Source organism: Pipra filicauda, unplaced genomic scaffold (assembly GCF_003945595.2).
Source record: "Pipra filicauda isolate LSUMZ 115617 unplaced genomic scaffold, ASM394559v2 scaffold336_size1087642_pilon, whole genome shotgun sequence".
In the NCBI taxonomy this organism is placed as follows: domain Eukaryota; kingdom Metazoa; phylum Chordata; class Aves; order Passeriformes; family Pipridae; genus Pipra; species Pipra filicauda.
Window position 1 is genome coordinate 827,885 of NW_024104461.1, and position 27,511 is coordinate 855,395.

The 27,511-nt window shown below is 49.5% G+C and overlaps 1 protein-coding gene across 2 annotated transcripts in view; it reads left to right on the top strand.

Annotated features, from left to right (window-relative positions):
• NSF (N-ethylmaleimide sensitive factor, vesicle fusing ATPase) overlaps positions 1–27,511 on the top strand; it is a 66,605-nt gene that overhangs the window by 16,947 nt on the left and 22,147 nt on the right. For both annotated transcript variants that reach the window (XM_027711896.1, XM_027711894.1), the window contains exons 3-10: positions 2,595–2,694; positions 4,501–4,540; positions 7,369–7,535; positions 8,865–8,972; positions 9,559–9,634; positions 13,306–13,461; positions 24,908–25,107; positions 27,069–27,234. In XM_027711896.1, the coding sequence (XP_027567697.1) occupies positions 2,595–2,694; positions 4,501–4,540; positions 7,369–7,535; positions 8,865–8,972; positions 9,559–9,634; positions 13,306–13,461; positions 24,908–25,107; positions 27,069–27,234 (1,013 nt within the window). The remainder of the gene's footprint in view (positions 1–2,594; positions 2,695–4,500; positions 4,541–7,368; positions 7,536–8,864; positions 8,973–9,558; positions 9,635–13,305; positions 13,462–24,907; positions 25,108–27,068; positions 27,235–27,511) is intronic.

Below are 27,511 nucleotides of genomic sequence, written 5' to 3' on the forward strand. Positions count from 1 at the left end.
ACCTTCCACCAGCCCAGGTTGCTCCAAGCCCTGTCCAACCTGGCCTTGGACACTTCCAGGGCTGGGGCAGCCACAGCTTCTCTGGGCAACCTGTGCCAGTGCAACCTGTTCCTGTCTGATGCCCCCAGAGGTGATGGTACCCACCTTTGCTGCAGGGATGTGCTGCTGGCTCCTGTTGACCTCGTTGTCCCCAGGGGACCCAGGTCTTCTTCACCCCCAGCTGTCCCCCAGCCCGTACTGGTGTGTGGGATTGTCCCCCTCAGGTGGAGGACCTTCCATTTGCTCTGTTGAACTCGATGGGACCTGCCGAGGTCCCTCTGACCAGCAGCACCACTGGGTGTGTCTGGCTGAGGAGCTCTGTCCCTGGGCTGCTCAGGAATGGGGGGGTTAAATAGTTTTGGCCACATGTGGACCCCTGGGGTGGGCACACCCCCAGTGACCTCCTGCCTCTGGAATTGCACACCCAGTGACAGCTGTATCCCAGCAGTGTCTGTGAGGGTGGCTGTGCTGGGCAGTGTGGGAAGGTTGCTCGTGTTGGGATGAACATCATCTCCAGCTCTCCCTTCAGCCTCAGAGCTCACCAGTTCACCATATTGGTAAGGCTGGATTTTCCACTGTAAATCCATGCTGACTATTCCGAAATCCAAGCTGGAAGTGACTCCCAGGGCTTTAATATGTTTGGCTCCCAGGATTAGTTACTCCATCACTTCCCCAGGGACTGAGGTGGGGCTGCCCAGCCTGTAATTCCTTGGATCTTCCTGCTTGAAGACAGGAGTGACATCTGCTGTCTCTCAGTCCCCAGACACCGTGGTTGCTGTGCAGTGCCAGTAAATGCCTTGCTCTCCCCAGAAACATTTGCAGGGAACTTTCCCACCTCTAACAGGCTCCTGGACTTGTGCCTGGGGTCGGAGGAGGAGGCAGGGAAGGGGAGGTGTGCATACAGCTGGTGCCCGTGTAACCCGAGGGCACTTCCAGTGCAGGCAGCTGGGAAGAAGAGGATGAGGTGGAACCTGATTCCATCATCACCCCTGTCACCAGTGCACACAAATCCCAGCTTCCTTTGGGTTTGCTCTCTCCTGCCAAAGGCAGGCTGCCTATCACATGATAAGAGCTATCAGGCAGAGTCTGAGGAGAGCTGTAAGCAGCTTTGGAGTATCTTTGTTGCTGACAGCTTAAATGGTGAGTGTGACAGACAGGCACACGCCACTGCTGCTGCTGGGGCTGCTCCTGACTGCTGGCACTGCTGCTTTTGTAACAGTGTTCCTGATCTTTGGACAGAACCACAGAGTGACAGAATCACTGAGGTTGGAAAAGACCTCCAAGAGCATCCAGCCCAACCTGTGGCTGATCCCCACCTTGTCCCCCAGCCCAGAGCACTGAGTGCCACATCCAGTCCTTCCTTGGACACCTCCAGGGATGCATAACATTTTATGCATAAAATAAAAAAACCCAAAAACTCCACCACTCCCTGGGCAACCCCTGCCAAGGCCTGACCACTCTTTCCATGAAGAAATTCCTCCTGATGTCCAACCTGACCCTCCCCAGGCACAGCTTGAGGCCGTTCCCTGTCCTCCTGTCCCTTGTTCCCTGGGAGCAGAGCCCGACCCCCCCCCCGGCTCCCCCCTCCTGTCAGGGGGTTACAGAGCCATAAGGTCCCCCCTGAGCCTCCTTTTCTCCAGGCTGAGTCCCCCCAGCTCCCTCAGCTGCTCCTGCTGCTCCAGCCCCTTCCCAGCTCCGTTCCCTTCCCTGCACACGCTCCAGCCCCTCCATGTCCTCCTTGCTGTGAGGGGCCCAGAACTGGACACACTCAAGGTGTGACCTCAGCAGTGCCAGCCCAGGGGGACAATCAGTGCCCTGCTCCTGTGGCCACACTCTTTCTAATCCAGGCCAGGGACCATTGGCCTTCTTGCCCGCCTGGGCACAGCTTGGGCTCGTGTTCAGCTGCTGTTGAGCAGCACCCCCAGGTCCTTTCCAGCTGGGCCACTTTCCAGCCACTCCGATGCTGGTTTTTCCAGCACTCGGATGCTCTCTGGGTTCACGATCAGTTGGTTATCAGGAGGAACAGCCTCAGGGTCTGTTTGATTTTGCTTTTTGTACAGAAACTCCTTCCATTTTTTTTCTACGATCAAACTTCTCTAAACAATATACTGAGACCCCTGTATGGGCTTTGCACCTGTTTCTGGTTGGAGTCACAGTTGGGGATAGTGCTTGTACTGGGTTAAAATGTTGGTGCTTTGGTGTTAATGCCTGAGGTGTGAAACCAGTGTTGATTTTTAGCTGTAGCAGCCTTGGTGTTTGTGGTTATAGTTTGGTTCCCTCACACTGGTACAGAGCAGTTGCTGAAGGAAAGGGTTGCTGGGGGGATGTAAATAGTAATGATTGGTACAGTGTCTTGCAGTTGGGCTTTGAGATCACGTTATGCAGTGAAGGTGCTGGACTCCTGTCTCACTGTGTCCTGCTGTGGCTCTAATGCTTTTGTTTTTTCTTTACAGCACCAGAGAGAAACTGGATGTTCCTTTTGAATTCTCACAGCTCTGAGCAATGTAAAATCTCCTGGTGCATATATCAAAGTAAAATACTGTCCTCTCTTCCAGACATGTTGTTGTGAAGACCTCTCCCAACCACAAGTACATCTTCACGCTGAGAACCCACCACTCAGTGGTCCCCGGCAGCATCGCCTTCAGCCTGCCCCAGGTAGGGGTGGTTTGACTTCCTGCTTTACTATGGAACAAGCAAAATCTCTTTTGGGATCAGGATTGAACATAGGTTCTGATTGGAGTCACTGTGGTTCCTGCACATTTGATCTCTGACAGCAGAAGTTCAAGCAGACTTTTACTACAACTGAAGTGACCATGGTTGTATTTCTTTGGTCTGTTTTTAGCACATGGTGAGATGCAGATACTGGAAAAGGTGCAATTTAACCTTTTAAAAACCCACCAGAAACAAACTATTTGAAAAAGAAGACAGCAATGTCTGCCCTTCCTTGTGAATTTTTATTGTTCCCCGTTTTCCCTTGAATTTAAAGGGTTTCTTTACTCTGTTTTTCTCTTTTTAAGACCTGCCAGAAGTCTTACTGACTTCATCCAGTCATTGTTGGTATTTTTAGATGAATATGCATAAAATAAAAAAAACAAACAAACAAAAACCCTGGTCTCCTCCTCCTTAGTTAAGTCATTATCAGATGTTAAATGATGGTTAGAATAAATAATTAATACAATTAACTTCTAAATAGAAAAACGAACCTCAAGTGTAGGGTTGATTTTTGTAGGTTCCAGTTGTTGCCCAGCCAGGAAAGCTCCTGTGCCGAGGGGTGAAGCCTGGTGCTCACCTTGGAGAAGTGGCTATGGCAGTGCTTTATTTCAGGGGATCATGGAGCAGTTTGGGTTGGAAGGGACCTTCAAAGTCTGTTTGGTCCAAACTCCCTGCAGTGTGCAGGGACACCTTCCACTAGACCAGGGTGCCCTGTCCAGCCTGACCAGAACGTTTCCAGGGATGGGGGATCTGCCACCTTTCTGTGCCACAGTTTTACCCCTTCACCCTATAAAATGTCTGAATCCACCCCCTTTTAATTTAAAACCATTTCCCCTTTTCCTATTGCTACAGGCCCTGCTAAAAAGTCTATCCACATCTTTTTTTAAGCCCCCTTTAAGTATTGAAAGGCCTCAATGAGATCTTTCCAGAACCTTCTCTTCTCCAGGTTGAACAGCCCCCATTCCCTCAGCCTGTCTCCATAGCAGAGGTGCTTCAGCCCCTGCTCATTGGAGTCTTCCTCATGCTGGGTTTTGATTTCCAGTATTTCCCAAAGCCTGTGTCTGTGATTGGAGCCTCTGATGCCTGAGAGACCCTGAACACAGCACAGCCTGGGGTGTGGGCTGTGAATACACAGCCACTGCAAAAGTACCATTTTTGCAACTGTGAAGCCAGAACTGTTGGAATTGTAAAGAATTGTTGTGTCACATAATTATTGAACCATTTCTTACTTCTCCTGAGGTTCTGTGTGGCACAAATCTATCTACAGGTATTTGGAGGGACATAAAGAGTTCAAACAGTTTCACTCTTACCAGTTCTCTTGGTTTAGGTAATATTGTACCTTAAAGCACATTGCAGCAATTCCCTGCAGCTGCTGTACATGTGTAAGCTTTTAAAATGCTCACAGAGGGTGGAAGAGCTGTTCTGGTGCCTGTGGTGTGCTCAGCACCTGAGCTTTGGTAGGAAATGAGCAGAAGGGCCAAGAGCCCCGTCCAGCACCAGAATTCTCTGCTAAGGATGATGAGGAGACCAGGAAGAGGAAGAAGGTTGGACAGAACAACCCACTGAAGTCAGAGGTAGAGTTATTTAAAGAGATTCTCCTGTGTTTGACTTGTTTTGTGTTAATTTGGTTGTCTGTGGGATATCCCATTCTGCTGCTGAAGGTTCTCAGGGGATCCTGCTCCTCTGGGTGAGGAGGCAGCCTCTGGGTGGAAGGACTGGCTTCCTGACATTTTTGTCTTGTTTTCACAGAGAAAGTGGGCTGGACTCTCCATTGGACAGGAGATTGATGGTAAGTCAGTTGTCAGTGTGATTGTGACGTGTTTGTAAAAGCCGAATTCATGTTTTCATACTGAAGTGAAACCAAACTGGGAAGTCTCAGACCCCCAGCCCTTCCTCAGGTGGTGAGGCCCTCGTGAGTGAGGGAGGGGCTCTTCTGCCTGCAGGCTTTCTGCATTTAACGTTTCCAAAGCCTGGAGGAGTGTTTTGGCAGTGTCTCCAGACGGCTCTGTGTGGGACAGCAGTGTCCACATGCAGATGTGAACACTGAGCATGTCCTGGATAGTCTGTTCCTGGGTCACCAGCTAACAGAGGACAGCTCCTGTCCTTGGGGAATTTCTTGGCATCTGCCTTTTAATCTTGAGACTGGGGAGGTTTTAGTGCCCAGAGTGCCCAGAGGCAGCCCTGGAGTGCTGTGCTTTGTGAGCAGAACTGATGTTTGCACCAATAACTGAGAATATTCTGTGTCTTGATGAAGGGACAGGGATACCATTGTGCAAATGGAAGATTTGTGTTTCAATATCAAGTCTCAATCGAGCCTCCCAAGCCTTGGCCAATGTTTGGAGGAGACCCGTTCGCTCTGTCTTTCCCTCATTCGTGCTGTCACCCTGCTTTGGGAACTGTCTGTTCCCTCTGCTTTGGGAACAAGTGGATCACTGTCAGGTGCAGCTGTTGAATTTGTCTGTAGCTGCTGGAATATTGAGCACACTCCTGTCAGCCCCTTGTTCCAGGAGGGTCTCTGTTCTTTGCAGCAGCAGGTGAAGGTAATGGATCATGTCTGTTCTTTGGACCCCCAGGAGTCACCTCTGTGCTCCTGGGGAGGCAACTCCTCCTTTCCCTGGCTCTGATGAAACCTGCTCTGGTGCTTGGCTGGCTCCTGGTCTCTGAGGTGGAGCAAACAGTTCATTAGGCCACTGGAGTTGGTTACAGTGATTCCAGGGAATTCCCTCCCCGGGGGTTGTGGGCAGAGCATCCCATGTCACAGGTGAGGAGGACTGAGCCTGGGCTGGGAGTGCTGTCAGGGAAGCTGGCTCCTGGCCCTTTGTTTTCCCAGTCCCTGTGGTCTCAGCAGGTCCATGGATCAGTGCTTGGGTGTGAAGCCTGGTGTGTTTGGAGTGACAGGCTGCAGTGGGTCTTTGCCTCTCTACACCCCTGGATGCCTCACACACCGGGCTTGGAAGCCAGGATTTTAACCTGGAGGAAAGGAGACTGAGGACAGGGCAGACCTTATTGCTCCATAAAAATACCAGAAGGAGGGTGGAGCCAGGTGGGAGTTGGCCTCTTCTCCCAGGAAACAAGTGACAGGATGAAAGGTAATGGCCTCAAGTTGTGCCAAGGGAGGTTTAGATTGGATATTAGGGAAAATTTCTTCATGGAAAGGGCTGCAGAGCCTTGGAACAGGCTGCTCAGGGCAGTGGTGGAGTCCCTGTCCCTGGAGGTGTTCAGAGAACCCGTGCATGTGGCACTTGAGGACATGGGTTAGTGGTGACCATGGTGATGGTGCTGGTGGATGGTTGGACCTGATGATTTTAGAGGTCTTTTCCAACCTTAATGATTCTGCTATTCTATGATTTTTTTGCTACCTAGTTTTGTTTTGATTTGTTTTTTTTTTAACTGAAGAATAACCTATAATAGAGGGGAGACCCGTAAATTATTTTGTTTCTCACCCCTGTGTGGTTGCTGATTACGTGCCAACTGGTTTCTAGATCAATACTTTTTAGTCCTGAAATTATTAGAGGAAAGAATCAGTAACATACTGTGTCATTAGCTGTTAGAGCAGGTTTGTGAGTGTACCTGGCCTGGGCCTTGCTGTAAACTTCCCAACTCTGTGGGAGCCTGTGTTAGGAAAACTGATGCAGTAATTCTGTGCAGAGTGACTAAATGTCATCTGACTCCCTGCAGGGCGGGAGGGACTGTGATGTTATTGTGCAGGTAGGGAGGAGTGTTCACAAACCCAGTGATTTCCCAGGGCTCCCGTTTGGTTGTGGTCCCCAAATAATGTGAGAACTGTGCTTTAAATGTCAGTGGAGCAGTGATGCTGAGCCCTGGAGCCCCCGGTGCCGTGGGAAGGGCTTTCCAGGTGAGGGGTTTGCCCGAGTGCTGCGAGTGCATTGGCTGTCCTGCCCTCCATGCAGTTCAGCTCCCGTGTTCCCACTGGAGATGCACACCTGGAGCCAGGGCTGCCTTCCCAGACCAGGAGGTCCCTGCTGCCCTCCCATCCCGCCTCTCTCTGGGCCATTCCAGGCTCTTGGAGCTGGTGCTGTGCTCTGCTGATGGGCTGCAGGGGTTCTGCTCTGTGTCACAGCCTGCAGCCAGTCCTGGCTGTAAGAGCTGCTTGTGTGCATTGACCCCTCGGGCCTGGGATGTGACCAAAGCCAGGGACTGATGTTCTTTCCAGAAACTTTTAGTTGACAAAGCCTGGAGGTTTGGCAAGTAAAAGGAAATCACTGTAAGGTGGGAGGAGCTCCTGCTGTGCCCTTGCAGGACCAAAGGGATAACCCTGCTGCCATATCCCTTTTGGAAAGAACTCCAACCAGGAGATAGACCTCAGTTCAGGAGGTGCTTGTGTTTTATCTTTATCCCTATTTCCTGGAAGAACCTTCTTTGACAGCTCATTCCTGGGTGGCCTTTTCTCATCCCAGGAGGGATGTTTGGTGTGTGTGCTGTGGTGACCTGTGTGTGTCTTCTGGTAACAACTTCAGCCAGGGACTGGCTCTCTTTGTTCTCTTCACATGAACAAGTCCTGTATTTGAGCGTGCTGGAGCCTTGTATTGCCAGATGTTCAATGCACTGGGGACACTCTGCTGCTCTGAAATGTGCTGTTCCTTTCTGTTTTACCAGTCTCCTTGTACACCTTTGACAAGGCCAAGCAGTGCATCGGCACCATGACCATCGAGATCGACTTCCTGCAGAAGAAGAACATCGACTCCAACCCCTACGACACAGACAAGATGGCTGCAGAGTTCATCCAGCAGTTCAACAGCCAGGCCTTCTCCGTGGGCCAGCAGGTGGGCTTTGCTTTGGGATTTTAAGGCAAAAATGGGCTTCAATACCATGAACTGAACATGAAGGGAACATCGGGAGGGGTCCAAGGGACTGACGCTACAAAGGCCAGGAATTGTTTGTTGTGGGAATGGTTTCTCTGTGAAAAGTCAAACCATCCTGACTTTCACTGACACGATGGGCAGAGGGGGTTAAAATCTGTCTTATCCTTAACTGAAGAAATCTGTGAGGAAAATCCCAAGGCCTGGGAGAGCTGGGGTCTCCCTGTGTCGTGGCCTGGTTGGATTATGAACATGGCAGCTCCTGGAGTCTTCTGAGAAGTCACTTTTGTCTCAAGATTGAGATGAACACCAGGTTTAGTTCATTCTCAGTGGCACCTCTCAGGTTTAGATATTAGGAGGAAATCCTTCCCCGTGAGGGTGGGGAGGCCCTGGCACAGGTTGCCCAGATCCTGGGCAAGGATCCCTGGAAGTGTCCAAGGCCAGGTTGGACGGGGCTTGGAGCAACCTGGGCTGGTGGAAGGTGTCCCTGCCCATGGCAGGGGTGGGACTGGATGATCTTTAAGGTCCCTTCCCACCCAAACCATTCTGGGATTCTATGATTTATTGCTACTCTATGGACTCCAGTAGTAAGACAGGGATGAAATATTTCCCTGAGGATCTTGGAAAGCTATTGTCCCTGTAACTGGCCCTGCTCAGCTCTGCAGCAGATGGGCTTCTGCCCCTGCAAAGCTCTCTGTGGCAGCCTCTGCTTTACCATGTTCTCAGGACAGGTTGAGGTTGGCCTCTCGTAGTTTACAACTTGCAGGGTCTGAATCTTAAACCAGTTGCAAATGTAATCTCAGAGGAAAGGGATGGTGCAGAGCCAGGCTGGTTTCCTGTGGGATGGACCCTACTCCTTGTTCCATTCATCCTGTCTCATTAGCACTGTCCCTGAGGTGTCTTTGTCAAACTGAAACGCGAAAGATCGAAAAGTTTTGAGCTAAATTGTTCTCCTTGCCTGGCACCAGTAATTAAAGTGAGAGGAAAATGTCAAGTGATGATATAGAACATTGAGCTGGGGAGGAAAAGGGGGGGGAAAGAGAAGCTTTTCTTGGAAGGAGAGTTTCTCTTTGAGTTTTTTCAGTTGACTTCATGTTTTGATGCTTTTGATCTGTCACTCTTAAGCTGGGGCAGGGAAAGAACGTGGTCAGCACCCTAGAGCTTTACAGGGTAAAAACCATGTGGGAGTTGTTGGGTGGTAAACTCAGTCTCCAGGCCTCTCTCCCTTCAAATCTTTGTAGTGTTGTCAAATCCTTTCTAGCTTTTTTTTAATGAGTCTTTTCCTTTCTACAGCTCGTGTTCAGCTTTAATGACAAGCTCTTTGGGCTGTTGGTGAAGGACATGGAAGCCATGGATCCCAGCATTCTCAAAGGGGAGTCTGGAACAGGCAAAAAGCAGAAGGTGGGCTCCCAGAAATTCATGTCCATCCTTGGGGACTGCAGGCATTTAAGTCCTGATCAAGTCCATGCTGCAGGTCAGGAGCAGTTCAGGGTACCTGCATTTGGAGAAGTCACACGTGCCTCACCTGGCTGTGTCTGTTGTGTCAGAGGAAACAAGGAGCACTGCCTGCAGTTTAGTGCAGTCCCCACTGAAGTCCAGGGCTGGGGAAGATACAAGGAATATCTCTTGGTCTTTAAGTACTAATTCATAGAAACACATTTGTCTTGAGCTTTTTTGTCTTCCAGTTATGTCCAGTTTTGATTTTTCCTTTAATTTTATTTTCTTCTTTACTTGCTGGGTCTTGCTGAAATAACATAGTTGGGTTTGAACTGAACCAAGAACTTTAAAAAGCCACTTTGTTACACCTGATGAGCTTCTCCATTTGGTGATGTTTGTTTTAGAGGAGGTGTTGTTATTTCATATTCTTCTCAGACTTTTGTAGTGGAGCTTTTGCTGCTGTTTCCTGTTTTTGGGGATACCTGAGGAGCAATCTGAAGCTGAGTCTAATAGCAATTAATGTGATTATTTGTTTCCCTCCCTTTTCCAGATTGAGGTTGGTTTGGTTCTTGGGAACAGTCAAGTTGCCTTTGAGAAAGCTGAGAACTCCTCTCTCAATCTGATTGGTGAGTGCCACTGTACCCAAAGAGAGAAATAATGCTTGAACTCTGCTGCTTTTCAGGCCTTGGAGACTTGGTTGCCTCCAAGTGTTTTTTTTCCTCACTGCTAGGTCTAGATGAGAAAAGCAAAGGGGGTGAGTAGATCCAGCAAAAGGCAGCACCCAGTTGAAATACTTTAACTCTTTAAACGTTAGAGAATGATGTTTTCAGGGACAGTAACAAGCCAACAGCTCTTACATTAAATTTAATTAAAAGAGCAGGGAGTAGGAAATTGAGAACTTTTTTGAATGTGTAGCCAAAATCTCAAAGTGAGTGTGAACTTCTGAAAATCTCATGTCAGAGAGTTCTCCCTTTCCAGGAGACTGGACAGCATCTGAGGGGAGCAGCCACTTAGGAAAGGAGAATTCCACTCCAAAAACGGGCAGATGGGAGCCTGTGGTGTAACCACACCTTGCACCTTCTGCAGATTTTGTATTGGAACACACAGCCTGTACTGGAACCCAGCAGAGGTCCATGGGCTGAGCTGTGGGTAGCTGTAATTAAGCACCTTAATGAGGATCCAGGTGTTAATAGCACCCACTGAACCTTGGGCAGGGCAGAGTTCCCAGCCGTGACCACGTGGTTGCACCAGCTCAGTTTTCACTCTGCCAGGACACGGGGGGAGTGTTGAATAACCCTGTTCACTGAGGCAGAGCAAGCAGGGGTACTTTGCTTGTTAATATTCAAAGCCATATAATGACCTGTGATCTCCCTCCTGGCACATGTGGGTGTGAGGAGTGGTCCCAGGGGAGGGCTGATGGGTTGGGAACAGGGATCCTTCCCCTGGGATTCTATTTCATTGTCTGCAGACAAGACAAAAGAGCTGCTTGTGCCTCGATTTACTTCTGTCAAATTGGTACTTCATTTAATCTCCTCATTGATCTGAGGCAGAGCTGCTTAATGTGCTTTGTTGGTCTCTGGAGAATTGTAAAGTTCTGAATAATTAAATTCTGAGAGAGGAGATGAAAGTGAAGTGAGTGTCACTGAGCTCTGCCTCCAGTAAAGGACCTGCATTGTTTTAATAGAGAAGAATTGTAATAATTGTTTTAAAAAAAAAACCAATTCTACTTCTACTGCTTAGCATAAAATTGTGTTATAAAACCAATGGATGAAGTTTTAATCCAATCTGCAGGAATTTTACTGTGCTGAGGTGCAGCCAGAAGGGGGGGGTGTAGGCCAAGCTCTGCAGGAGCAGGAACATCCCTGGCTGAGGGGTCCAACCTAAAGGCTGGAGTGCAGCACTGGGATAATAAACACAGGGGAATTGGTGGATCAGGTCCCTGTGCCCTGCACAGCTCTGGCTCTTGGTGCTCTGGGTGTACTGGCCCTGCTGTGTTGGTCAGAGGCACGACCCTGTTTGTTTGTTTTGCTGCCCTTGGAATTGAAGAATTGATTCCAGGTGTGTTTAGACCAAGATTAAAGCAGGCTGACTGAGCTCACACAGCCCTGCTGTTTGCTGTACTCACTGCACTCTGGATGCCCATCCATTGCCTGGCTCAGCTTGAAGTTCCTCTAGAAGAGCTTGTGGAACAGGTCAGCAGAAGGCACAGTTGTTGTTTGCCATGATTAGGTGTTGGGAAGGAATTCTCCCTGTGAGGGTGGGGAGGCCCTGGCACAGGGTGCCCAGAGAAGCTGTGGCTGCCCCAGCCCTGGAAATGTCCAAGGCCAGGTTGGACGGGGCTTGGAGCAACCTGGGACAGTGGGAGGTGTCCCTGGATGGTCTTTAATGTCCCTTCCCACCCAAACCATCCTGTGACTCGGTGATTCTCTGGTGTTTTAGGGAGGGAAGGGTCCCTATTGGGGGACCTATTAAGGGCCAGCCCTTAAAGCACTGTGTAAGAACTCACCCCATTGCAGCAGGAGTTGAGGGTTATCGTCAGTCTTTGCTCTCTCTGGGTTTTCAGCTCCCTGTGTGCTTCCCTGGTAGCTGAGGGTGCTGAAAGCCATGTGGAAGGTTGGTCTGACCCACCAGAGTGTCAGTGCTTGTTTATGAACTGCCTTGAATAAATTTCAGGTGAGACTGCAGGGGTTTGACAGCATCCTTACAGAGCACTTGTGCTTGCTGTCTGCTTTCTGAAGGCCCTGAGTACTTTAAACTCCTCTGCAGAGGGAGTGAGGAGCTCGGGAGGGCTGGAGTGTGAGTGGCTTGGCAGCAGAAGGGAGAGGAGGTGGTTAAGGAGACTGCAGAGCTGTGCCTGGGGGTCTGGCTGAGTAACTGTGGGAGAGGCTGTGGAACAGATACAACTGTGGTGATTTGCCAGGCCCAGCCTTGGCTCTTCTGAGCTGTAAAGGAGCCGGTGACCTTGTGATTGTTTGGTGTGACCTTGCTGCAAATTGCTCTGCTGTCTGGGGACACTTTCATGTGCTGTCCCTTCCCAAAGGATCCTGGAGAAAGTCTGCAGAGCTGCACATCTTTGAACCTTAAATCTGTACAGGAGAAACCAACAGAAACTGTAATAAAACATTAAATTAGAGGATACCTTTATAAAGATGTTACACTGGGAAGGGTCAGCCTGCCTCGGGTCAGGGCAGTCCTGCCTCCTGATCCCACTGGAGTTCATTACAGGAGTCAGGAAGCCCTGGCACAAGGGCTCACACAGCCTGCTTGTTTGTCAAAGCTCCTCCAGCAAGGTCCTTTATCAAAGTTTCCTAAAAAAGAATCAAACCAGAGATCTGTGAGAGAGAAGATCCTGTCATGGGTCAGTGAGTGGTGAAAGGGAAGGAGTAAATAGCCTGTGTTGGTGGAGTTCAGTGGGAATCTCTGCTGGGCCTTTGCTTCCCATTGGAATTACTGAATAAACTGGGGAAAAGCCTGAGCAAGGAGGTGCCCAGGCTGGCTCTGACTGAGCCTGGTGACTGAGGCAGAAAATGGCAGACAAAATTCAGTATAAATAAACATCAAGTGACATGTGGGAGGAAAAATTGGGTAAAATGGGTGGCTGTGGTGGGACAAGATCCCAGGGAGGACAGTTTGAAGGGAATGCTGGGCCCATGCTCATGCAGCCTGAGCACTGTTAAGAATTATTGTGTTTGCTAAGAATTACTGCACGTTATTCATAAAGGAATATGAACAAAGTGGAGCACAATTTTGTACCTGTATTTAAGATACAACCTGCAGGTCCATCTGCCAGAGGACATGGGAAAAGAGAAAACTGAGAGAGCAACAAGGGGGCTCCTGTGTGCAGCTGCTGCTGGGGAAGGAAGGGAGACCAGGTGAAGGCTGGAAAAGGCATTGAGGAGGATACAGGACAAACCTCTTGTCATTCCAGGTGGCCTGGAAAAGAGTGAACACTGGTACTGGCAGCAGCCCCATGAGCTGGGGGCTGAGGCACTCAGGGTGCTCAGGTTACAGGGGTCCAGTTTGGGGCAGAGAAATCTACTGGGGAGTCTTCAATACCCAGGAGCAACACCTGGCTGGAGAAATCCCTGTGAGTGGTTGGAAGGCTGGGAAAATCCTTTACCAAGTAAACCAGGTCTCTGGTGTCCTGCCCTTGTGTCCTTGGCCCAGTGTGTCCTCCTGAAACCGCCCACGGAGTTCACAGGACGTGGGTCTGACCTGCAGAGCTTGTGCTGCTCCTGTACCTGTGTCTGCTGGAGTTCTGGGCTCAGTGTTTGAAATGATTCCTTTGGTTTTGCAGGTAAATCCAAGACCAAGGAGAACCGTCAGTCAATCATCAACCCAGACTGGAATTTTGAGAAAATGGGCATTGGGGGCCTGGACAAAGAATTCTCAGATATTTTCCGACGAGCTTTTGCTTCTCGAGTTTTCCCACCTGAAATTGTGGAGCAAATGGGTGAGTAATCCAGGGAAGTGTGGCTGGGGCACGGGGTCTGCAAGGACTGGGCATCAGCTGACAGCCTTGGGATGCTGTAACACAGCAGTTTCTTAGGGATCTAACAGACCAACAGAGCCTCTTCTGTTGCTGCCAAACGTATTTTGGACTCTTGTTAGAGAAGGGCAACAAAACCAACACAAATGTTCAACCCTGCACCTGGAATGTCTGTAGGAATGAGATACGTGGTTTAACTGGACACTGTTCTGGTGGAACTGAAACTGGAGCAGCCTGGTCTGGTGGAAGATGTCCCTGCCCATGGCAGGGGGCTGGAACGAGATGGGCTTTAAGGTCCCTTCCAACCCAAACCATTCCATGACTCAGTGAAACACTCCCTGTTCTCTGGATGCTTCGTTTATCCGTAGCAGTGGGACTGACTGCTCCTCTTCCAGACTGCCATGGGCTGTCCATAGAGGTCAGAAGAAAGGCTGTTTTAATGCTCCATAATCCCTCTCCCATATTCCATCCCAGCTGCCCTGGCAGCTGCAGCAGGAGCCCCATGCTTCTCCCAGCCTCAGCCCAACAGACACAGCCCCGGGTGTGGGCTCTGCTGGGTCAGGTTTGAAGTGCAGAGGACACACAGGCCATGGCACGTCCTGGAGCTGGGGAAATAAAAGCACCGATTCTAAATATAACTCCTTTTTTTGGGCCAGGGGAAGGAAAGGCAGCCCCAGTCCTTGGTAAACATGTGCTGGCAGGCAGATAAATGGTGCTGGGTTTAGTTTTTAGTCAGCAGTGTGCAGCTGCAGGTATCTGATTCTGTCACAGAACGTGGCTGGGGATGTTCTGGCTGCTCCTTGTTCTTGGAATATAATCTCTGTGGGTTTATATTTAGGCTCGGAATCTCTGGCTGTATAATTTCTGTGTATGTTTATGTTTCTGAGCCGCCTTCCCTCCCCCCACAAATGAAGCAATCAGGATTTTGATTACAAACCAGATTTCCAGCAGGAGATCCGTCCTGTCTGTGCGGGGGCCTGTGGAGCGCGGCCGCTTCCAGCGCCTGTGGAATTGATGCAAAGTAAACTTCCCTGGGAGGTGCCTTCAGTCTTTTCTGGGTGATTTGAAAATCTATGGAAGAACACTGGAGAAACTCTGGGGCTGAATCCAATTAGTGCCTGATTCTCTCTCTCCTGCCTTTTACTTCCCATTGATCTGAGAGCCGAGGCCTTTGGGGGGATGATCCTGGATCTCCTGGGTTTTGTGGCTGTGAACAAGATATCACTGCTCTGCTTCTGCTTGAGAACATCAAATGCTTGGATTTGTTAAATATTTAACTGCTCTGCAGAGAGAGGAAATGGGAGAAATGGCCTTGGCTGTGGAAAGAAGAGCTTTTACCCAGAGACACTGGTGGCCAGTTCAGTGCTGCTGCTGCCAGCAGCCTCCTGTGCTTGAAATGTTTTACCTTTGGAGGCAACTGTCGTGTGTGTTCATGAAGTCTTCCCGTGGAGACAGGCTGGGAGAGCTGGGGCTGTTCAGCCTGGAGAAGAGAAGGCTCCAGGGTGACCTTAGAGCCCCTTCCAGTGTCTAAAGGGGGCTTATAAAACAAAGGGAGAGCGACTTTCTACCTGGGCAGACAGTGATAGGACAAGAGGGAATGATTTAAAACTAAAAGAGGAGAGATTTAGGTTGGACATTGGGAATAAATCCTTCCCTGTGAGTGTGGGGAGGCCCTGGCACAGGTTGCCCAGAGAAGCTGTGGCTGCCCCTGCATCCCTGGAAGTGTCCAAGGCCAGGTTGGACGGGGCTTGGAGCAACCTGGGCTGGTGGAAGGTGTCCCTGCCCATGGCAGGGGGTGGCACTGGATGTGTTTTAATGTCCCTCCCAACCCAAACCATCCTGTGATTCTCTGACTTTGTGGCTGCAGTACAAAGTCCTGAGATGTGACCACATGTGAAGGTAAAAGATTTAGGCTTTGGGAGTTCTCACCCAGTGCCACTTCAGTGTCAGGAGTGTGTTTGGAGACTAAAGACAATGAGAGCTTGTTTCCCTGTTGCTGCAGCTTCCCCTGGCTGTGTGTGGGCAGGCTGCCAGCCTGCTGTGTCACATGCCATTGCATTCCCTGGGCATATCCACGAGCTGGATTCACCTACCAGCTGGGTTCTGGAGCCATGGGCAGCAGGTGACTGATGTGGAGTTCCTACACCTCCACCAGGGACCTCTGGAGCAGGTGGGAGTCCCTGCTGGCTGCAGGGTGAGGCCCTGGAGCTGGCCAGAGGGTTCCTCTTCTAATTGGTATTGCTTAATACAGGAAGACAAAGATTCTCTGAAGGCCCAGTAGTATTTGGATTACCCTGGGCGATGAATTCAAGGTGTGCCATGTTCCCTCTCTAAGCACAAACCCCCTCACTGTGATGTTTACACACGGGCTGCACACAGAGACGTTGTTCAGGTAAGAAGTTGGACTGGGAGCAGAGCTCCTGAGCTCTGTCTGAGTAACCCCAGGGCGAAAGAGCTTATCTGAAATTTAAAAAAACAAAACTTTCTGACATTCATTTTCTTTGCCTTAGTTATAACTTGCTCTTAACTATATTTCAGATCTGAAATGTCAGTGTGACAGCTGTTCACCTTTGTGAATAATTTATTGGGAAGGAAAAGGAGGAATTTGCTTGCTCCCTGGTGCTCCAGTGCTCACCCAGTCCTGTTCTTTGCCCAGTGCTCCCAGACTGCAGCTTCCATGCCAAACACCATAAATATTTCTGTCCAAAACTACACAGAGGCTCTACAGACCCTTCCAGCATTACTTGCAGTTTGTGTGTGGTTGATCTAACTTCCAAGGAATGTTCTGGGTTTGGAGCACATAAGTCAGTGTTAGTTAACCATATCATCCAAGAGGGGAAATGCTGCTCTGATGGTACAAGCTTTGGTGTATCCAAGAAAAGAAGTGTTAGCTCAGCTCCAGTTGGTCACTAACCCTGTCCCTGCTCACCTGGAAGGGGCAGTTTGCTTTTCCCATACATGGATCTCCCACTCCTCTGTGATGGCTTTGGGCTTGCAGGACTCTGGAGGGAGCTAATACAGTTGGAATCAAAAAATACTATTAATAAAAGCAGTTTATAGGGTTGTACTCAGCTGGATCAGTTTCCTGGTGGGTGTGATGTGACAGAACCATGGAATGGTTTGGGTGGGAAGGGACCTTAAAGCCCATCCAGTGCCACCCCTGCCATGGGCAGGGACACCTTCCACCAGCCCAGGTTGCTCCAAGCCCTGTCCAGCCTGGCCATGGACACTTCCAGGGACCCAGGGGCAGCCACAGCTTCTCTGGGCACCCTGTGCCAGGGCCTCCCCACCCTCCCAGGGGAGAGCGACTGATGCTTGACTCCTGATAGTCCTGTGACTGCCAAGGGAATTAAATCCTTCTCTGGATGAGGCCTGAGGAAGGTCTCCTGAAGCAAAAGGGACCCTCCTGTTGGTGCCATGAGGCCTCACTGGTACCAATGGCACTTCTGAGGAAGGAACTTCACCCCAGCAGTCACATTCTCTCTGAAGGACAGCCCTACAATGCCCTGTTTCCAGGGAATCCTCCTCCTTTTCAAGCCCTTTTGGGATGTCTGTGCCATCCAGCTTGTAGTAAAGCTGTGTGTGAAGGGAGTCTGGCTTTGGTTACTCCTGGCTGCAGTTTAGAGCATCCTCTTGCTCCAGCTAAAGCTCCTCCTTTTCTTTGATAAATGTTATGTTTTCCCAGAGTGTCCCTGCAGATCAGGCCTTTCTTCCCATCCATGGTAAATGCTGTTTTTTCTGCTGAGACTTTAAATCCAGCTTATTCAGTGGCTTGTGCCATTAAGGTGATTGCTTAATGCTTGCTAGAACAGTGTTCTCTTTTTTTAGGGTTTTTCTTTCCCCCCTGATTCCAACAGACATTTAGCCATTTGGAACAAAGTTTTTGATATTTGGTGCCTGGAGCTGTAACTTTCAACAAAACTGTAAAGACCCTTCCCAGACCTGAAAAGAAAACACTCACACTGACCTTCTTTTCTTTATTTAAGAACACTCTGATGTCTCCAAGCACTGAAACACAGTCTTGACCTGCAGCAGGGAAGGGACTTTGTGATTTCCATGGCACAGTGGTTTTGTAGAGGCTGATGTACAACATGTATGTACATGTTGTTGTTATCATTTAATAACAGGTGCAGAAACATTTGGAGTTACAAGCTCACATTCTTTCCAAGAGGCTGAATGGAACCCAAATTCCCCGTCCTCTCCTGGTACCACAAATAGCCTAAATCAGACTTTTTCAGGGTGGTTTCTATTTCCTGGGAACCATCTTAACCTGCCCTCTTGGGGTCAGTTGGTCTCAGAGCTCTGTAGTTTTGAAGGACATCTCAGCTCATACAAGTATCAACAAAACTCAAGGGGAACATTCAGATGAGCAGATACTCAGATATTATTTTCTCTCTTGGATTCTGCCTTGAAGTGGAGGCTTGTCTTTTAAGCTGCCTTAAAAATTAATACATTAATGTTCTCAAAATACTCAGATACTGGAAGAGAAGAATAATGATGGAAAGGATCTCATCCAGCTATTCTGAAAATAGGGTGATTTTAATGAAAAATCTGTATCAGTTGGCAGGTTTTGGCTGTGCCTCAGTGTCTGGGCCTGGTTCTAATCCCCACTCTGATGATTTTTTTGTTTTGCAACATGCACTTCATTATTCCTCCCTGATTTAGAAACTTGTGCATCAAGTTACACAGATTTTAGATGAATTTAATCCTACCTGTCAGTGTGTTTGTAGCTCTTGGCTGTGCAATGTACAGATTTAATTGGAGCATTCTGTCCTGTTCCATCTTCCAGGCACCACATGCCACTAAATTCAGGATGGATCATTCTCACTGTGCTTTAAAGTTTGTGGGGTTTTATCCACTTTTCATCTACCTCTAACTTCATTCAGCCTGTGCTTTTCCTGCATGTCTAGGAGGATGTGTAAAACCTATTTATATCTTTAGGAAAGTCTAAACCTCCCTCTGTTGCTTTCTTTGTTTCCTCAAACCCTCTGTGTGGGACCCCCAACTTTTCCTGGAGGGAAGTTGTCTCAGGCTGATCTAATAAATTCTTTTTGGCTATTTCTTGTATCCTCGTTTTTTACTACCTACATAGAAAGATATTTTCCAGGAACCAGGTTAGTGCCAGGTCTGTACCACACCATGAGAAAACAGCTGAGATTGGAAGGGATCTCTCAACTTAGCCCAACCTCAGGCTCTCTCCCTTTGCCTTTATAACACCATGGATGACATTCACCTCCTTCCCCCCAGTTTCTCACCCACGCTGTCCAGGTTCTCAGTGACTTTGAGGTGATTTCCCCTGCTCTGAGTGCCCCTGGGTGAAGATCCTGTTCAGGTGATCTGCAAATATCCAGCAGCTGTGGGCTCATGTGTCTCCTGTTCTTTTCCTGCTCTTCTTTCCTGTTCCTGCCCCTTTGTCACTGATATTTGTGGCAGCTGTCACAGAACACATCAAGGCTTCCTTGGTGTTAGAGAGTATTTAACAGCCTGAACTCAGCAGTTGCTGTTGTTAACTCTTCTTCCTTGCTGAGAATGGGCAGTGCTTTCCTGGGTCTTCCCTTCCTGATGGGATTTGAAATAAGTGAGCAAAGGGATCCCTGTGGCCAGTGAGGCTCAGTCTGGTCACTGAACTCTTTCTCCACACATTGAGCCAGAGCTCTGGGCTCTTTCTTTGGGGAGGACAGCAAAGAAGTCCCTGACATCTCTCATTTCCCTCCCCTTCTGTAAAAAACCAGAGACTGACTTAGACCACCCAAAGCATCCCCCATATTACAGAAAATAGGAAGTGAAGAAGCAAACAGCATGAGCAGGGGTCCCGTGGTGCTGCAGGAGGAGCTGAGGGAGCAGCTGGAGGAGCAGCAGGTCACAACCCCCAGGGACACGAGTCCCAGCCACGTTCTGTGCAGCTCTCTGCCCTGGGGGATGTTCCTGAGGGACCTGGGGCAGGAGGGGTTGCAGTGAGTCTGAGCTGAAAGCTGTGTTGCAGATGGGGCTGATGGATGGAATGCTGGAATCCTCACAGCCAACAGGATGCAGTGAGGAAGCTGTTCCCAAAATCCAGGGAGAACTCACTGAGTTTGTCTTCTCTTTACAGAGGCAAAGGATTTGATAGCCCAAAACCCTGCCCATTGAGGGTCTGCTGAAAATACAACTTGTGGTTCAGCTGGGGCCCTTTCCCTGCCCCAGCTTTGAATTCAAGTTGCCTCAGTCCTGCTCCGTGTCGGGAGCACGCCAGTCCTGTGGGGGGATGGATGGGAGGCTGGAGGAACTCTGGGCTTCCAGGATGAGGGGAGGGGGAAATTCCACCCAGCTCTGTTTTTGGGGAAATTCTGCCTGTGTGGCAGGTGAAGTCTGGGAACCTGCCTGAAGATTGATGTGCTGAGATAAACATCTCCCTGCTGTGCTGGGGATCCTTCCATGCAGGTTCCTGGTGGTGCATCCCAGTGATCCAATCACACCAGAATGCTTTGATTTTAATTAAAAGGGGAATTACACTCCCAAGTAGAAAATCCCTGTTATGGTGAACCAGTTCTTCTGATCTCTACAAAAAAGTGAAGAGGGAGAATTGAACAAATAAACGTTATCTTGTCTTTGGGCAGGTGACACTCTGGGTTGACACAGGGTTTGACTTCCCTTGGTGACACCAGTTACTCTTCCATTTTCACCAGTTTTTATGATTTTTCCCTGATATTTTGTTTCCCACATTGATATATTTGAGTTCCTGTTAACATCCCTATTCAGCCTGTAACTGTATGTCATTAAATGGCATAATTAAGGCTCAGGTTACAGGAGTGACCTTTGATTTGGAGCCCTAATGGTGAGCTGAACGAGTTGGAGATGTCTACACTGCTAATAATTTGTGTTTAGAAAGATCCTCATAATAGTATTGACATTTGGGCTGCATTGGTGAAATCAGGACAGGGGAGAGATAAACTTAATCAAAATTCCTGTATGGTGCAGAGGATCCCACTGTGATTTGAGAGGTAACATTTGTGGTTTGTCATCACCTGTCTATTTTAATAAAGTCCTGCTTGTGCTTAAAACTTTGATTTTAGCCAGGTGAACGTGGCTGTCCAGGGGAATCTCTGCTGGAGTCACTTGTGGCAGTTCTGTTTGAAGAGGAACTAATTGCTTTGGGTTCAGGAATGTTCTGCCACCTGACTCAGAGCCTGCTCTCAATGTTGCCCATTCAGTGGCAACCCAGTGTTGCAGCAGGTGGCCAGTGCTGTCCTCGCTGTTCAGGTGTTGGTAAAGACTGAGCAGGGTGTGTCCAGCGCTGGCTGAGCATGGCTGGGTAAAGCTTGGGAATGTCAGGTGTCTCTGGGAGCCTGCTGGGCCCAGAGCTGGCGTTTTTGCTAGGAAAATCTTAGGACCTGAGGGATCATCTGAAGCTGTGCCAGGGCAGGGTCAGATCAGATCTCAGGGAAAGGTTCTTCCCCCAGAGGGTGGTTGGCACTGACCAGGCTCCCCAGGGCACGGCCCCAAGGCTGCCAGAGCTCCAGGAGGGTTTGGACACCGCTCTGAGGGACAGGGTGGGATTGTTGGGGTGTCTGTGCAGGGCCAGGGGTTGAACTGGATGATCCTTGTGGGTCCCTTCCAGCTCAGGATATTCTAGGATTCTTTTCCTTTCCATTCCACTTGGTACACCCTGAACAGGAAGAGGGTGAAAATCCTCGGAGGTTTCTAAACAGCTTTGTCCACAGCCTCTCCTGCTTCCCCAAAGCCTTCCAGCTGCCACCAGGCTGGTTTGTCCTTTGCTTTCCAAACACTCCCAACTGTGGAAGATGGATTTTGGGTGTTGGGTGTTACAGGCTGAGCCCTCTGCTGTGGCTGAGCCAGCTCATGCAGAGAAGGGGAATGTTTGGGCTTTTCAAGAAGTTCAGATTTTTTTGGGCCGTAGAAGAGAAGCTTCTGATGGATGTAACTCAGTTGTACTTCTAGGAGAGAGATTGGAAATTGCAAGAATCAAAGAATTGTTTAGTTTGGAGAAGACCTCCAAGATTTAGTCCATCTTTAACTGATCCCGACCTTATCCCCCAGCCCAGAGCACTGAGTGCCATGGCCATGTCCTTCCTTGGACACCTCCAGGGATGGGGACTCCACCGCTCCCTGGGCAGCCCCTTCCAGTGCCTGACCACCCTTTCCATGAAGAAATTCCTCCTGATGTCCAACCTGACCCTCCCCTGGCACAGCTTGAGGCTGTTCCCTGTCCTCCTGTCCCTTGTTCCCTGGGAGCTGAGCCCAATCCCCCCTCCTGCCAGGGAGTTGTGAAAGCAAGAATTGTGAGCCTCCTTTTCTCCAGGCTGAGCCCCCCCAGCTCCCTCAGTGGCTCCTCATAGGACTTACAAGAAAACTAGAAGAAAAGAATAGGCCCAGACTATTCATGTGTGTGTTTTGAACACGCCCTGGGACAGAGAGTCCTCTGCAGAACGATGTCCCTGCTCCCCAGGCTGCTCCCAGGGCTGGCTGTGGGCACGAGCCCTGACTTGCTGTAGCCCTTTGCTGGCCTTGTGCTGGAACACAGGAGCTGTGGGAGCACCAGCCTGTTGGGATTTCCCTGCAGAGCATCCCTCAGCAGTGCAGTGCTCTTTGGTTCCAGGGGTGATCATGTTCCCACCACCAACACCCGTCGTGACAGGGTTTGACAGGGAGAGCTTTGAACTTACCTGTGTCTCACTCACCCCTCTGTGAGATTTGTCTTCACTGACAGTAGACATTGTTTATGTTTTTGATGCCTCAACGCTGACTCATGAATTCTGAGCCAGAGCTCTTGATTTCTGCAGTAAATTTTTTATCTACAGAGAAGCCCAGAAGAATCAACTTTACTGCTGCTTGTTCAGTGCAGCACTGCTGCTCCCCAGGGTTTGGAGGGATCAGGCTCTGCTCATGGCAATGTCCTCCTGGAACTGCACTGCAGTGAGTGAACAGCCAGAGAGAGAGCAGTGTGTGGGTCATGGGAGTTATGTTGAATTGAGCAGTTATTCAGGTTGAAATCAGTTCTTTATGGCTGTAATATCCAGGAGTGAAGGAAACCACAGCAGAGTATCAGTGAGGTAATAAAGTGTTTGTCCTTTAAAGGCAGAATGTGACTGTGAGGTCTGTGCAGCCCTGAGGACTCTGGGATGGGCTGAACTTTCCAGGGAGCTGAGACAGAGCAGGAACCAGGAGGGAGGTCATTCTGTGTGGGTGACAGACACCTCATTGTGCCCAAGCTCCTTAAGCTTCTGAGGGTGGAATAAACTGAGCTCAGCCTCCTCTTAGTCTGAGCTCAGTGCCATCAGTTTGCTGCTTTTTTGGGTTTTGTTTTTAATGTGCATCTTAGGCACTGCAGGACTCTTGTTGGATAGTTTGCATCCTTAAAGTCAAACTGCAAGAATGGAATCAGAGTTGGAAAAGAATTTTAAGGTTGAGTCCACCATCAGCCCAGCACTGTTTTTACCTCTGAACCATGTCCCCAAGTGCCACCTCCACTCGCCTTTTGATCTCTTCCAGGGATGGTGACTCCACCACTGCCCTGGACAGCCTGTGCCAGTGCCTGACCACCCTTTCTGTGAATAAATTTTTCCTAATATCCAACCTAAACAACATCCTTGGCACAACACTAAGGCCAGTGTGAGTGTCATCTTCAGCATGGAACAGTTCCCACTAATTATTGTGTTACTTGTTACTTCAGACAATTAATACGTCAAGATTTCTAAGGTTTTAGATAAATTTTCTGGAAACAAAACAAAGGGATTTTTATCTTCAAACACAGGGATATCTTGTGTTCCTCCCTTCTCTGGAGCACACGTGAGGGATTTTGTGCAGCAAGGGGACGGAGCAAGAGAAAGGAGAAGGTGCTCCTGAATTCCTTCCCCCTGTGATTAAACACTTGTGTTCAAAGTTAAGATTTTTGTCCAGGTAGATTCCAAATGTGCTGTTTTCCCACAGGCTACAGCAGTGACAGCTTCCTTGGGATGTCCTTGCTGGGCTGGCCAGTGAGGTGACAGTGACAGGGGCAGTTGTTACTCTGGAGAAGGGCAGGAGATGTTGGTGCTGGGAGGGGCCAGGGTGGCCCATACCAAGGGAAGCCCATCCTGAGTGCTTTGTGCCTCCACATCTGGCTCATCCAGGGGCAAAGTGAGGAACTGGGACTTTTATTGTGCTAGAAATTGTGTAGGAAGAAATAAATTGAAATACCAAAATACCTGCTGGGTCCTAAATGTTGAAAATAAATTTATTTCCTTGTAGCTTTGTTTTTACTCATTGGTCCTCAATATCAGCTGGAAAATAGAAAGAGGAGCTCTGCTGGAAATACAAGGATCTTGACAAAGTAAGGTCTAGATTTCTCTTGTTTCCTCAGCACTCTGTGACCAGGCAGTGTCCAAACTCCTGAATCCCTTGCATATGTCTTTTAAGTTGGCCAGTAGAGAGCTCCTTTGTCTTCTCCAGGTAACTTCTGTTTTATTTCCCTGGTTTTGTAGTTGGATCCCTCTGCCAACTGGGACTTTGTACTTCTCTGAGGCTTTCCCTGAGCCTGGTGCCCACTATTTAAAACTTGGTGCTGATCCATGATCTCTACTCTCCCATTCCTGGCTTTTCCAACAGCAGCTTCCAGGGCAAAGGTGCCTGTTGCTGACTGGGGTGTGTCCAGCCTTAGCTGGCAGCAAAGGTATCCTCTGCTTCCCTGGAGGAGAAAATTTAACTGCTAGTGCTCACACACAGTGTTCCAAGTCCTGTTATTGGAATAGAGTCTTTCAGGTCTTTCTATTTACAGGTCGAAGATTTGGGGCTGATTGTTCTTGGAAGTGTTTTTCAGTTTTCTCAATATTTGCCCTATGAACTTGCAGCCAGAACTGGATGTGTGATATGGGATTCCTTAAAGCCCAGTACAGGGGTAAAGATTAGGGTGTTACCACACAATATTCCTGGTTTTCTCTTTCAAGAATCAGGTCAGTGTGTCTGAGCTATGTCTGCTTTGCTTGGTGCTCAGGGCATGTGGGGATGTAAAAAGGAGTGTGTGCAGCCCCTCCCTGCCTGGGGCTGAGCAGCATCCCTGGGACCTGCCCTTGGTGAGAGCTGTGTTATTCCCATGTTTCCCAGGAGATCCCTGGTGCTGTGGGTTATCCCCAGGAGCTGTAACTCAGGTGTCAGTCCTTGTGTGTGGCTGATGCAGGGAGAGCACTGGTGATTGTTTCGTGGGGATTGGTTTTTGTGATTGTTTCTTAGGGATGGTTTTCAGGGATTGTTTTTCCTGGCCCTTGGCACGTCATTGGAACAACTCTGATCAGTCTGTGTCTGAATTTCCCTGAGGAAGGCACTGAGCAGAGCTCAGGCACCTCCCTGCCAGCTCCCCGGGAGGGGGATTCCCTCGGTGCTCCATGGCTGTCCCATCCTCCTCCTCCTTCCTAACCCTGCTCTCTCTCCATTCCAGGCTGCAAGCACGTGAAGGGCATCCTGCTGTACGGGCCCCCAGGCTGTGGGAAGACCCTGATGGCCAGGCAGATTGGGAAGATGCTGAATGCCAGGGAGCCAAAGGTGGTCAACGGGCCCGAGATCCTCAACAAATACGTGGGCGAGTCGGAGGCCAACATCCGCAAACTGTTCGCTGACGCCGAGGAGGAGCAGAGGAGGGTAATGCAGACACAGACACTGGGGGGGTGCTGAGGAGGAGCAGAGGAGGGTAATGCAGACAGGGACACTGGGGGGGTGCTGAGGAGGAGCAGAGGAGGGTAATGCAGACACAGACACTGGGGGGGTGCTGAGGAGGAGCAGAGGAGGGTAATGCAGACACAGGCACTGGGGGGGTGCTGAGGAGGAGCAGAGGAGGGTAATGCAGACACAGGCACTGGGGGGGTGCTGTGCCACGGGAGGCAGCCGGTCTGGAATCACCAAGTTCCTGCCTGCATTACAGACCGAGTCACTGCCTGGCTTGGGGTTCCAGTTGCTCCTTGCCAGTCGTGGAATGTTAGTGTTGTACAACCGAGTTGTGAAAACAGGCTCAGTACCTGGAAAGGCAGCTGAGTTCTGGCCAGCATGGACAGTCTTCAAATTCCATGCACACTTATTTGGAAGTAATACAAGTGCCCGTCCTGCTCTGCTTTGGGTCATGTGGTGTCACCTGCTCCAAAACCCCTTAAAAATGGGATTGCAGATTTTTTGCTGGTTTTAGTTTCTCTTTTTTTTGGTGGGAGAGACATAATTAATCTGTTTGGATTTTTGCTCCTAAGTTCAGGTGGCACATAACATAGGATGAATTCCAGATAAGCTTCCAAGGTATCAGGTTTTTGGGTTCCAGGCAGACTGGTATATTATAGTCCTTGAAGTGCTATAATCAATACATGGTTCATTTTTCTCAGCAGAAAACTAATGGATGACAGTAATGTCTCAAAACTAGAGAGCTTGAAACTGGAAGTGGAGATAAATATTCTGTTTTTCCAAACTTGTTTTTTTACCCATTACTGTAGCTGGCTATCAAAACACAGTCTTTAGTTTCAAGGTGTAAATGCTTATTTCACATGTACCGTGGTAATTTTTCTCTGTTGTGAATCACTTAATCTTGATGGATTTTCTGATAAATTAACATGTCAGGCAAGTCACGGTTAAGTACAGGGGAGTCTTTTCAGAAGTCATTAGCAAAGGATCCTTTAATTTTATTCACGCTCACAAGACACAGGTTTTGGTGGTGGCTTGAAATTATGTAATTTCTTCTGCAAAAGGTTTATTAGTCAGTCAGTCAGTCAGTCAGCTTTGTGTGGTAACCCAGAGCACGTGAGCAATCTCCTCTGTGGTTGCTGCAGTATCTCTGAGAGCTCTTTCCCTTTGCAATAACACACCTGTTAAAATCCCCTGGATATTGGCCGGAGGGGATGGGGCCGATGACAGGCCGGGAGATTAGAAAGGTCTCTGAAAGGTTGGGACTGTAATGAGCGTGTCTGGGGCACATTGCCAGGGCCAGCACATTCACCCACTGTTAACATGGGCTGCCCTGGCCACAAAAGATGTTTTACAGGTGGAATTTGAAGGGAAGAAGCTTCATAACACGGTCACAAAAAGTATCCTGTTCTCTTACCAGCTGCAACTGCCTCACCTCTGGGTGAACCTGGAAGCAGCAGTTCTGGGCCTGACTGGCAGGGACTGACTGGGCTCCTTAAAAATACTGAGAACAAAGCTGCTCTGGCAAGCTGTGTATTTACTAACTTCAGTCCAGCCTGGGGTATTCCCACACTGGTGCAGCCCTCCCTCCTCGGACATGCCTTGTTCTCCATCTCTCTCAGAGGGTTTCCCCAGCTACTGAGTGCTGGGACCTTTTGTTTTCCAGCTTTGGGCTTGGCATTGCTTGTCCAGTTTAGTGCTCTTCCTTGAAAGCAGTGTCAGCTGTGAAATCCTAAGTTTGGGCAAAGCCCACCACCCACCCTGGTTTGGAGATGGGCAGGATGGGAAGGGTCAGACACACCCACGGATACCGGGGGATGCCAAACACACACGGAGGTGTCAGTGTTGTTCCTGTGTGGCTGAGCTTGCCAGGAGGGCCCTGTTGTGTTGGTGTCGCTCTCGGTGTGAGTGGTGACACTCCTGACACATCTCTCCCCCAGCTGGGAGCCAACAGTGGGGTGCACATCATCATCTTCGACGAGATCGACGCCATCTGCAAGCAGAGGGGCAGCATGGCCGGCAGCACCGGCGTGCACGACACCGTGGTGAACCAGCTGCTCTCCAAGATCGACGGCGTGGAGCAGCTCAACAACATCCTGGTCATCGGTAGGACGGTCCTCCCTCTGCCTGGGGGCTGCTGGAGCACCACTGGGGTTCTCCTCCTTGCAGCTGAGTTACTGCTGCTGGTGTTGGGCCTGGCTGGGCTGATCCAAAGGGAGTGGCTGCTGTGGGAGCAGCAGGTTTGAAGGGAGGTGGTGCTGTGACATCAGATCACTGCTTTCAGCAATTCCTCCCGTAGCTTTTCATAAGGAGTGTTTCATAGTCTAAGAAAACCTGCAAGGATTGATGTACATTGGTGTCTTGGCCTGTGAAGGAGCGGGGG